This window comes from Zonotrichia leucophrys, chromosome 9, assembly GCF_028769735.1.
Source record: "Zonotrichia leucophrys gambelii isolate GWCS_2022_RI chromosome 9, RI_Zleu_2.0, whole genome shotgun sequence".
Taxonomy (NCBI): Eukaryota; Metazoa; Chordata; class Aves; order Passeriformes; family Passerellidae; genus Zonotrichia; species Zonotrichia leucophrys.
The window spans coordinates 6,237,451-6,249,520 of NC_088179.1; the positions used below are offsets into that span (position 1 = coordinate 6,237,451).

General features: G+C 44.0%; 1 protein-coding gene across 3 annotated transcripts in view; it reads right to left on the reverse strand.

Annotated features, from left to right (window-relative positions):
• Window positions 1-12,070, reverse strand: part of STAG1 (STAG1 cohesin complex component) — a 151,510-nt gene that overhangs the window by 5,022 nt on the left and 134,418 nt on the right. For all 3 annotated transcript variants that reach the window (XM_064721164.1, XM_064721165.1, XM_064721166.1), the window contains exons 24-30: window positions 10,759-10,933; window positions 9,873-10,012; window positions 9,306-9,407; window positions 7,661-7,809; window positions 6,539-6,667; window positions 2,952-3,157; window positions 667-838 (exon numbers count right to left, since the gene is read on the reverse strand). In XM_064721164.1, coding sequence (XP_064577234.1) covers window positions 667-838; window positions 2,952-3,157; window positions 6,539-6,667; window positions 7,661-7,809; window positions 9,306-9,407; window positions 9,873-10,012; window positions 10,759-10,933 — 1,073 coding nt within the window. The remainder of the gene's footprint in view (window positions 1-666; window positions 839-2,951; window positions 3,158-6,538; window positions 6,668-7,660; window positions 7,810-9,305; window positions 9,408-9,872; window positions 10,013-10,758; window positions 10,934-12,070) is intronic.

Here is a 12,070-nt window from a genome sequence, read left to right on the forward strand (position 1 = left end):
GTAAGTGACAAAAATGTCACACAATGTGAAAAACAAATGGCTTTTACAACTTAAGGGCCAGTACCTCACCCATGTGTAAATACCTTCCAGGCTGCCCTGCTGATGCCACCAGCAGCCTGTGACCCACAGCCAGCCTGTGCTCACCTGCTGCCAACACCCACTGACAGAAAATAACCAGTGTTTTCCCTCTAAATGGAGGTGATAAAATGGGAGCAAAGGGACAAAAAGAATATATCATTTAGGGCAATTACCTCAAATCAGGAATTACTAGCTCAGCAGCTGGAAATTTAGAAAATATCAGTCAGGATGTCTGGAGAACCTTAACTCTGATATCAGGCAGGGGGAAAGAAAAGAGAGTATCTACAGGTCTTCCAAAGAAACAATTCCACCCAGCCTGGGACAGAAGCACTAGGATGATTTGACCACAACTGTATGGCTATATGGATAGTTTTAACATAAGGAATTTCTACTATTATTCCATTACAACATATTTTTCTGGGACCTGAAGACAATCCAAGTGTTGCTGAGCTGTGGCCAAGGCATTTCCAGGTGGCTTTGCAAATCAACACTGTATATCTGGAGCCACAGGCTGACAATATCCCTATAAACCACAAGCAATTCCTTTGCCTGCCTGACTGTACCTGATGCTGAAATTCCAAGACTTACTTGTGTAAAAAATCCTGTTCAGATCCCTGCTCCGACTCGTGCTCCTGGATCTGCTCTCCCATTTGTCTGGTGTTCTCTCTCAGGACAGTGGAGGTGAGCTGAGGTGTCTGCAGTGTCCCTGGAGTATGGATGTTCTCATTCCTGTTCAGCCAGGAGCCTTCCAGGCTCTCATCTGGAGAGAGAACACTGAAATCACTGCTCAGTTCCGACCACATGCAGGGCAGCATTCAAACAAGTGTGACTGAGGGATCACCTGGATAAATGCTTGGAAATGTAAGATTTTCAGTTCTAATTTTAGATTCTGTTATTTTAAGTATTACTAGCCTCTATTCCCAGCAATAACAACAATCTAAAGGGAACAAACACAAACCCCATTGCAAACAAAGTCATACTGCAGCAGCTGCTGGGTATCCTGAACATAAACAACCAAGGTAATTCCCGATTCCTGAGCTTACAGTTGGAGACTGTTAATCTCATGCACCTACAGCAACCAAGATACAGTTAAAAGCTAAGACAAGGTGGAGCACAAACCCCCAAATCTGGTCACTCCAGATCTTTAGAACTGTCAGAACCACTGGAGTGGAGCAGGGAGGGGACACTTAGCAATAAAAATGAGATAAAGATGACTGATGGTCTAGCTGGGATCCTGTGCTTATGTTGGGAAGGAAGCAAAGCAGAGAGGAGGGAAGAGGGAGGACTTGAGAATGGGTTACAGCAGGAAGTGTGCAGCCAGAGAAACACACAAAAAATTCAGTTGCTGGAGTGAAAGACAGGAGATGACAACAGAGATTACAAGATCACAGATTTACTAACAGGAAATGCGTGGTGAGAAAAGTAGATGGGGATCTCCACGGATCTGTTCACCCTTCCATTGCCTTTTACTACCCTTTAGGCATAAATGTCTAAAAAGCTGCCTATTTATTCTCAATTTTACATTTCAATCATTTTTATGTTAGGAATTTTATTTAAAAAACATGTTGATTTCCTTAAGGCATCTTGAAGAAATGGCACAGGGCACATTTCCTCTCAGAAGCAACAGGGAATGTTCTCCAAGCCAGTCTGTGCTGGATTTAGGTGAGAAAGGAACCAGAGGGGACTGGATATGGTTCTTTGATGCCCCAGTAATTTCTGCAGTGACCTTTCTGCTGTTAGATCCTTTAGGGTGGAAATTAAAGAACCAAAAACAGAAAAGGGAGATTCTCAAATGGAAAGTGTTGGAAATCAATTCTCCCTTCTACTGATCACTGAAAGAGGGTGACACATAAGAGCATGAGATAAGCAAAACCCAAAAACTACATCTTAAGCCTGAGATTTGCCTTACTTGGAGACAAAGATGCTACTACACCCCCCAGGGTAAAAAAAATAAGACATTAGTAAAATACAGTAGAATAGAATGAAAATGGCAACAAGAGGAAAGAAGAAAACCTCAGTAGGTGAATTCTGTGAAAATCTTGGCATCCTGAAAGAAGGAAAACAGTGCCTGAAGAAAGGAGCCAGTATTTCATGTACCTACACCTGAGGCTGGCTGTGAGAAGGACCTGGTGCAGGGACCATGAGCTGCAGTGGAGAATGGACCTGGCTGCATGGGCAAACTTTTGAGGAATATTATGGGAAATTGCTGTATATTCAGGCAAATGGGCACTATATTCCTTACTGAGGGATTCCTGCCATTTTCCTGAACTTGGAAAAACCCCTGAAGTTTAAGATCCCACTCACATCTACTGTATATTAGAACAGCAAATTAGCATTCACAGAAGTCCACGCTACAGCACACAGATTGACCAGGAACAGATGCAGCCTTGTAAGAAATTTGCTATCACAGCCAGATTCCTGATGAACACATCTGAGGTCCCAGAAAGAGTAAATGCAGACAAGACTAGATTATCAGTACTATTTTAAACAAATATGGTGTCTTTTTACTGTTCCCAATGGCCCTGCAACAACAGAGATCTGTTATCAGAATTTCTGCCTGGAATCCATTCCAAATCCCTGAGAATTAACAACTCCCCAGAGGGAACCATAGGCAGAAATCCAGCATTCCAGGAGTGAGAAAGAGCAGGTAACTCCACAGACACCAGCAGTAACACCTTTCAACAGTTCTGATTGCCAATTTTGGTCAAGACAAACAAGAACAGGGAGCTGTGGTGGTATTTCCATTAAAGACACATCCAGCAGAACAGATGCCTTGGTTGTGCCTCATCCAGAATATCACGTGTTTCTGCATGAACTGGTAAAGTCCCCTCTCCTGAGTGTCCAGCCTGCCAGTGCCCTGTGCCCTCACAAACCTTCCACTCTCTTTTTGTGGAGGGGGGGTCGGCCCTTCTTGTTCCTCACGGAGGAGGCCTTGCTGCTGCTGCTGCCGCTGTTCACGGACATCCTGTCATCCTCGCCGCCCGTCACCAGCGAGTTCCGGTACGAGATCAGCGGCAGCCACACGTCCTCTCTTCTCTCCATCATCTGCTCTGTCAGGAACTTCTCCAGGTAGGTGTGCCTGGAAAGGAAAGACAAGGGGTACAGAGTGCAGCAGTCTCCCCACAGACACCCAGATATGGCTGCTGTGTCAGCGGCCAGGCTGCACCAGAGCCACTGCTGCAAGGATGCAGGATGTCCCTTGGCATCCTGGAACAAGAGAAATGGGTTAGTCAAATGCAGGCATTTATTTTTTTCATAAGAAATTTGAACACCTGCTCCACTGCCATGAAAAGTCCAGTGCACACATGTTCACTGAAAGGAGGAACCAACAACTCCCTCCTGTCTGGAGGGCATAGAAACTGTTTTCTTTTTCCATTGATTATTTAATTATGGAATCAGATGTAATCTCTAAAATGAACAAGCAAATCTATAAATGTGATTCTGATGAGTTTGGCTGCAGAGCCAAACGTTCAGAAGTTTGGTAAGAGGACTCAGGTACTTCAGCATCACTTCCTGCACCCCTCAGTCACAATTTCCTTTAACACCACCTTGCCAGGTTGCCAGCAGTGGGAGTCAACTCCACACATTCCACATGGAAAGGCAGGATTTCCTCTGTAGCTCATGGCAGCTCAGAGTTGTTACACAGCCCAGCCCCAGAACAGGCCCAGGAGCCACACTGCTCATGGGAGGGTAACATCACATCAGTTTTTTGATTCAGTGAATGGCATAACTTGGTTCAAGAAACAGCAGGTTCCTGTCTACTCTTTTATTGAATATTGTCAATGCTTCCCCTTCCCTTTTCCATGTGTATATTAATTCCCAAACCTGGCAGCAATGGGAAAAGTCTTAGTGTGTTCTCTATTTTATGGTACCCAACTGTGCCACTTGAGCTCTTCATGGCTTCAGAGAATCTACCTGCAGAAGAGTCTTGGAAAGGAAGAAGTTTTTCTGCCTCCAGCTTGAATTTATAGAACCAGATTGCAGGTTTATGGCCAAATTGTGAAGGTGGAAAACGACACCACTTGGGAGCTCTTTACTGCCTGGATGCCAAACTTGAGACATCTGCCCAGCATTTGGGGGAGCTTCACACGGGCACTTCCTATCAACTCTGAGCTCAGGGGACTTCAGCCATGCTGAGGCTCTACTTCACCTGACACCCACCCAAAAGTCAGGGTTCCATCTAAGCCAACTGTGTCTATGAGAGAAATAAGTGGAAATAAGTGCCAATAAGGACAATCTCCTCTGTTCTGTCCTGCATTAGTTCCTCAGGATTTCCCTGCCTGTATCTGCCTTAATGGGTTTGTAACAGAGTGTTAGTACAAACTCTTTTCCTGCAGCTGTATGAGTCTGGCACCTTACATGAACAGTTTTATGTGAAATCCATAGATTTGAATAAATCCATCAATGGTTATCACCACTTCTGAAGGTTACTCATAAAACGATTAGCCAGATTAACAGGCTAGAAAAACAAAATTAAGTCAGTGTGGCTGCATCACTCCCAAACCGGAAGCTTCTCCCTTTTCTAGCCCAGAGGAAAGAGGCAGCAGCCCAGCAGAAGGAAGCAGGAGCCCTGGGGAACAGCAGTGTGTGCTGGAGCCTGTCAGGAAGGGTGTCCTGGAGCAGTGCCCTGACACCTGCAGGCCCTCAGGTGGTGATTTGGGGGTTGAGGCAGGGAAGCCAAGCTGGAGAAGCTGGGCAGGCAGGCAGCCACGTGTTCCTGAGCCTCTGAGGGCTCCAGAGCACTTCTGGCTGCAGCCAAGAGTCCTTTGCTGAGCCTGGGGAGGGCCTCTGGGCCGGGAGGGAGGGAAGGGATGCTGAACATGAGACTTCTCCAGCAGATGGTGGTCATGGACCTTCCTGCACACAGGCAGCCCCTGTGGTGGGGGAGAGGTCCCTGTGGATTGGAGGAGCTGCAGAAAAGGGCAAATCCAGCATCCCCCTCCTGTCCTGTCAGTAGAGCACTCTGGGCAGGAGTGGAGCCACCTCCACAGAATCCTCACATGTCAGCAAATTGTGCTGACCCTTCTCATGGTCACCACAGCCTGTGGGGTCTGGGGCAGGGCTGAACTCATCCCAGCACAGCAGGCTGGCACAGATCAGGCCCTAAAGGACCTATTTATTTTCATGATCATCAGATTCAGCTGAGATCAATAGCCCAGGTATAGATATTCCACCACAGCAATCCTTATACTCCTGCAGGAACAGCCACTGGTTGTGTTTGTGGGCAGGGGAACCTTTGAGAAAGAATTTAAATGGCAGCATGGAAGGTGAAGGAACAGAATGTCCCAAAGAACTGAATTTCACTCAAAGGCTCAGGTTAACAGAAGCTGTCAGGGGCAGCATGATGTAACTTTAAATGTCAGACACTGGAAACTTGTGGAAGGGCTGACCCTGCTGAAAGGCTCAACTTCACTAAATTCAACAGGAAACAGGCAGAGGCACTTGAACCACCCTGCAGAGAACCTACAGCTCAGCTAAGAAGACAAGCCATAAAATCCTTTTATCCTTAAGTCCTGTCCTGAGGAAGAGGATAGAGGCTGACAAGATTCCAGGATATAACAATGGAGAGCAGATGCACAAATGGAGTGCCAAGCCAGCCTAACTGGATCATCCCATTCCCTGGCTCCTTTAACTATTTGCCCTACAGTGTTCACTGACTTGAGAAATTATTGATACAATGAAAAAGTGAAATTGGTTCAAGTGTGTACACATTAAAAATTATACAAAGTTAACCAAGCTGCATTTCTTACTGCAAAGCTGTAATGTTCATAGTTGTTAACCCTAATAGAAAAGTCCTTTAAAAGAAATGTCTTCACAGAAAAAACATCTGTCAAACCTTCCCAGCAAGATCTGACAGAAAGAATCAGTTGAGGCCATTCCAGTTGATCTTTCTGACTACCATTCAGTGGGGTCACTGAACTGACTGGAAAGGCACCTATAACCATAAATCAGCAGATCTGGCAACTGCACTTCTAAACTGGTCACAAAGTTATTCAGTGAATTTAGGTCCACACTGGGCACATAGTGCTTGGCTGATGTTTCACTGGGGTCCTCTTCCAATATATTAAAAGAAACAACAAATATAGGTTTACAATTTCTGTAAATAAAGACAGAAAAGTGTTTCTGCAGTGGTGACAACCTGTAAATTCCCTGCACTGCTGATGTGTAAATTTCTTTTCTTCTAGCAAAAATAGGGACATTTTATTTTCAATATCCCATGAGAAATTTTAAATAACATTGTTTTGGGAGGTCTCAAACTCACCTCATTAGCGAGTCTGATTTTTCTTTTCCCATTTAGTTTTATTACTTTAAAACACAAAAAGATGAGTAAGTATGTATGTGAAATGTCTCAGGGACTTTCAGTAGCCCCTGTTCGATTGTAGAGACCTCAAAGGAAAGAGCTGGAACCCACAGTGCAGGGATTAACAGAGGCCAGGGAAGAAAACAGAGCATTACTTACACAGTCTTTTTGTCCTGTCGCAGGAGTTTGGAAGAAAATTCACTGAGCACTTCCAGGAAAGCAAGGTTAGGAGGTGGATAGTCTTGTCCTTTCTGATTCTGGTATTTGAAGGCAAACTCTATGCCATCTCTACAGTACAGAAATATGAACATGTTCAGACATTTGCAACAACAACAAAACCAAAACAAAAAAAACAAAACAAAAACAAAAACAAACAAACAAAAAAAAACACCAAAAAAGCAAACAAAAAGCCCAACCCAACACCCAAACAAGTTGCCCCAAATCTGAGTGTGATGAAACCATTTGAATCCTCAGGTCCCATCACAATGTAATTCCCCATTAGCAGCAAACAGCAGCTTTTGGACAAAGGGGAATGCAGAGTTCCCTGTGGATTTGTGAGACCCCTCAGATAAGCACACGGCCAGTCCCTGTAAGAGGGAGCTGGGCAGAGCAGCCCAGGGCAGGAGCTCCAGGGAATGTGTCAGCTCAAACAGGAGCCAAGCTCTGCAGCCAGAGCAGAGAACTGAGTCCCCAGAGCAGGGACACGCTCGTTCTGCTCTGTCACCTTGACTGAAGAGAGCACTGTCCTTCCCTCACCCAGCAAGGCACAAGTGTCCCCTGACTCCTGCCTGGCTCAGGACAGTGCCTGGTGCGTCCTGACCGTGCTGATCTCGGTGTCAAGGACTGAGTCTCTGAGACACCAAACCTCAGCATTTGAACTTTTTTATGGCATGGCAAAGTCATAATTTAAATTTAGCAGAACCGTTTCATGCTTTTCTATGCAGCAGTTGCATAAACATTTTCGGTACTTTAAAAGATTTTTAGAGTATCTTTAGATAACAGCCCTTGGTTCCTCCAGAATCCAGAGTAGTGTGGAACAAAGGACCATACACACTTGTTACACACAACCCACCTGAGATAACCATGCCAATAAATTCCAGTCAATAATTAGGTAGCAGCTAGTTTGTTTCCTTTCTGCCTACATACATGTAGACCCCTCTAATTAAAGTAGAAAAAAATACAGAATTATTCCATATAATTGCCTGTTGAGATTATGTATCCTGAGAAAGGGAATGCTGAACAGAAGTAGTGTAAAAATCCAGTTTATTTACCACCACTCACTTGTGTAGTGTGGCCACAGCCTCTCTTGTCTTGATCTGATCCAAGCCAAAAGTGAGGGCAAACCGCCGGGCCAGCTCCTTAATGCCACTGACGTGGGCAGAGGTCCTGTCCAGGTTGGGACCTTGCTCCTGAACAAGCTCATTGAACAGCTGCAGAGAGAGTTCAGAGGTTGATATCCGTGAGCTGGGAAACACTTTTATTGAGAAAGGCTTGGGTTCTAAACCTGCTCCATCTGAGAATGGCCTTTGTGACGACTGAGACATAATGGTGTCCCTGTCACCTGCCAGAATTTCTTCTGTCCCTCTGCTGTTTGCCAGCTGTCCCCATCTTGTACCTGTGTGGAGTTATTTTGGTGCAATTCTGCACCCACCCTCCCTAAATTCCATCTATCATTCTCCCAACTCATCAAGAAGCTCCTGCATTCTCGTGCTGTTCTCTTAGCACCCCCATCACCCATCAGACTGGTGGTGCTCTGAATCTGGGGATCCAAACTGCAGCTCCTGCACTGTACCCTCTGTGCCTGTTTGCCCAGCACTGCTGCCTCCAAGGCTCTCCCAGCACTGTACTGGAGTGCTTGGTGCTTTTCCAGCCAGTTCTACCTCTCCTGGCACTGCCATTTACACCCCATCTCTCACTGGTTGCTGAGAGCATCTGGCAGACAGTGCCAGTGAGGACATTAAATCAGTGCCAGTGAGGACATTAAATCAGGCTCCATTACAGCCACTGTTTCTCTCATCTCCACAAGCTCTGTTACCATGTAATTAGTGACAGCAGCTTAATTGGACAGGATTCCTCCTTGACAAATCCACACTGGCTGCTACCTGTCACTGAGGCACTTGCAGAGCTCCTCTCATTACTTTTTTCATGGAATTTTGTCAGCCTGACTGATCTGTGGCAGCTGCTTCCTCCTCTCCAAGTTTTACAGACATGGGCTGCTTTGACACTCTCTGACTCTTCTGGAAGTACATCTGTTTTTCTCAGGTTTGCACAGATCTCTCTCAGCTTCCAGATTGCTACAGCAAATCCCTTAGGAAGGGATTTGGGGAGGTCCAGCTCATTTGAAAGCATCTAATTAGCAGAAGTAATTTCTCTGTGCAATGGCTATAGCTGGTACTTCAAGGGCCTAAGTGGTATTTAGTGCACTTTGTGCTGTTGCTTGATAGATTTCATCACCAGGCAGTAATTTATGGGTGATGTAAAGAGAATTTTTCTGGGAAAAAACATGTCTAACAGTATTGGAAGACTTAATTAGCTCGAAATTTGAAAAATTCATCAGTATTTAGACAAAGTATAAGGAAGATGCATTACTTCAGCAAATGTTAAGAAGAAAAAGCCATCCTAATTCTTCTTGTTGACTCAGGATCAATAAACAAATGCCAAGAATCAGTCTGGACCAAACTGCCTCCAAGGCTCTCCTCTCCCTCCCTTCCATTTTTACCTGCCCAAGCTTTGCCAGTGTGGGCCTATGGAGACAGAGATTACTGAGACACAAGGGGCAGTGACAGCCTGAACTGGGAGCAGGAAAATGAAGAGAATGTCCTAAGGAATGCAGCATTTCTGCTTCCCTGTAAAGTGCATCAGAGGAAATCCTGGCCAGGGCTTTTTGCAGTGAGGCATTTCTAACAAAAAAAATCAATGCTCTTACCTGTTGCAAACTGAGAATGAGTGTCTTTGCACACTGGATTTTATCTATTTGCCTGGTTTTGCTCAGGGTTTCCTTAATGATATCTCCGTAGTCATTGTAGTACTAAAAACAAATGTGAAAAAAAATCAAAAACTTTTAATCAAAATCTCTTATACAATTTCTTCCAGTTTTCCCAAGAGAAAGATTACTTCTAATTCTTGATTTGAAAAGGCAGCAGTTGCTCAAATCCACATTTTTGATGTGAGTGGGGGGCAACATTTCAGTATCAAAATTTAAACCAAACCCTGTGATAAGGTAGGGAACTTCTGTATTTATTTTCTTTTGTAACAAACATGTTGAAAACCCAGCAAAAGAGCATTTCCTGCCCCAAAGTAAGCACTTGATGAAGGTGACCCATGGCTGCCAATTCCAAGCAACAACATGACATTGATCCAACCCCCCCTTAAGAAGCAGGTGTGAACAGACACCAGCACAGAGGTTTGTGCTCCTTGTACACTGAGGGGAAAGGAATTCACTGCAGCCAAAAAGTGGAGTAAGGAATGGGACAGGAGGATGCAGGGCCTGTACCTTCATATAGTGTTTGAAGATATCTGCTGCTGCATGCATGTCCACAATGTCATAAATTATCAGCTTGCTAAAGGCAGCCAGAAGGTTTCTTCTCTTATGTAAAGCTTCTATTTTGTTGGCTTCATCTTCTTCATCTCCCTCTGAAAGCATCATCAGAATCTTTGTAAGTAACTGTTAAGTTCTAAAACAATATTATCAAAGGGGAGCTTTTAGCAAAAAATCAATTCTTGAACATGAAGCAAGAAGGGTTGTTGGAGAAGAAGCTAAAATGAAAGGTGGTAAGTCTTGAGTCCTGCCTTCTTGGAAACTTCCAGGGAAGTTTAGGAACATGACACACCACTGACCAAAGCTGCTCTCCATAATCCTGAGGAGATCCTGGATATAATCCACATGGAACTGAGTCATTTATTTCCCATACCCTGTGAAAAGCCACAGTGAACTCTTGCTGAATGCTCTTGCTTAACCTCTCAAACACAGAACCTTCACAGAGGCTCTATTAATGTGACTAAGCTATAAATATTTAACAAAAGAAAAATCAGAAGCATCAATACTTCTGCATGCCTTGGATTTTCAGATGTGAAATCAATTCTCTGAACAACAGGAAGTAAAATCCAGTTGTAAGAAGCATTAACATTGAATGGCAATGCCATAAATATTAAGTCCCCATGCAAGGCTTTACTCTGTGAATGAAAAATAAGCTGCACAAATAAAATCTTAAACATAGTTATTATATAATAAAAGCATATTCCACAACTTAGATAAGAAGCTTCAGAGTAGTGACTTTCCAAAAAGTAGGAATACTTCTGAAAACATCTGAACAAACCGATCAGAAAACTCTATTTTCTCCTTTCTTCTGTGTCTGGTATGAAAAAAAAGCTAAACATACCCATGCTCTGATTTTCATCATCTTGGTCAATAAACACATGATCCATGACAAAACTGAGAAGTTCTGACTGGAGGCCTGAGTCTGGATTGAACACCAAAGGCTGGAGCCCTTCTCGACCTCCCGTCATCAGCTGGTGACTAAAAATCATCAGGAGATCACAGAGCAGCATGAAAGCCTGCAAGGCACAAGAGAATGAATGCAGAGAAAAGCCAAGAAAGGAAAACATAAGGTACAATTGATCTAATTTCCAGATATCCCCTGCTACTATTAAACAGCTTCTTAAACTGTTCTCAGGTGGAGCTGTTTGTGTGCTGTGAGAGTATTCCATGATGGCTGCCTCTGCTTTGGAGTGCTGTGCCCTTGGTTCCTAGGTCAGGAACTGTGGTTATGACCTTCTCCATGTCCCACATCACCCATACTAAACTTCCATTTCTTCTCTAGGAAAAGAACTCTAAATCTACCTCTGATCCAAGGCCTGCAGCAAAATTTGTAGTAAAGAGAACACACCTCTTTTGATAAACAGTCAAAAAATCAAACAAGTAAAAACATGAACAACACTGAGGGAAAATTCCAGCTGAGTCACTGTCAGACCCCAAAAATACAGACAAACAGCCACAGCAAGGACATTTTTGCAGAATTTCATCAAAAGCTCTGGCAAAAAAAGAACCAAGTTTGTCTGCACAGCTTTCAAATCCAGATAAAAGCCAACTTGGGCAGAATTGTCCATGATTTATGCTCATTACTATTATATCCTCATTACCTGAGACAGGAAAGAAGGCAGCTGTCATTAACTTCCTTCCTTCCAAGGGCTCATTCCTGCATGGCAATAACACTGTTTTGCCCCCACATGGCTTCTGCTGGGTCTCACAGCCAGCTGTCTGCATTTGATCACATTCAGCACATTTCCAAAGCCTTTTTATTCATAGCTTCTCTATTTTTAACCTCAGGTTCTGAAAACTTTACAAATTTCCAAAATAAAATCTGAACTTCCCAGTAAATGCTGCACTTCCTAGTGGCTCCCTCATTTCTGGGAGTATGTTATAAAATCTGAATGAGCTACACTCAGGCAAGAACAGATGCACATCATTGTAAACTATGTTCTGTTGAGACCTTAGGAACAGATGTTGCAATTTGGGATTTTTCTCCTTTTTATCCAAAGGCTGTGATTCATTCCAGTGATGATCTCACCTGCTCTAAACTCCCCTGATACTCAACAGAACTGAAGCTCTTCCTAATGCAGACCTCTAAAAAAGAGCAGATGAGTAATGCACTGCTGGTGCTGAGTTCTGGCCAATATAAAGGCAGCAGTGGG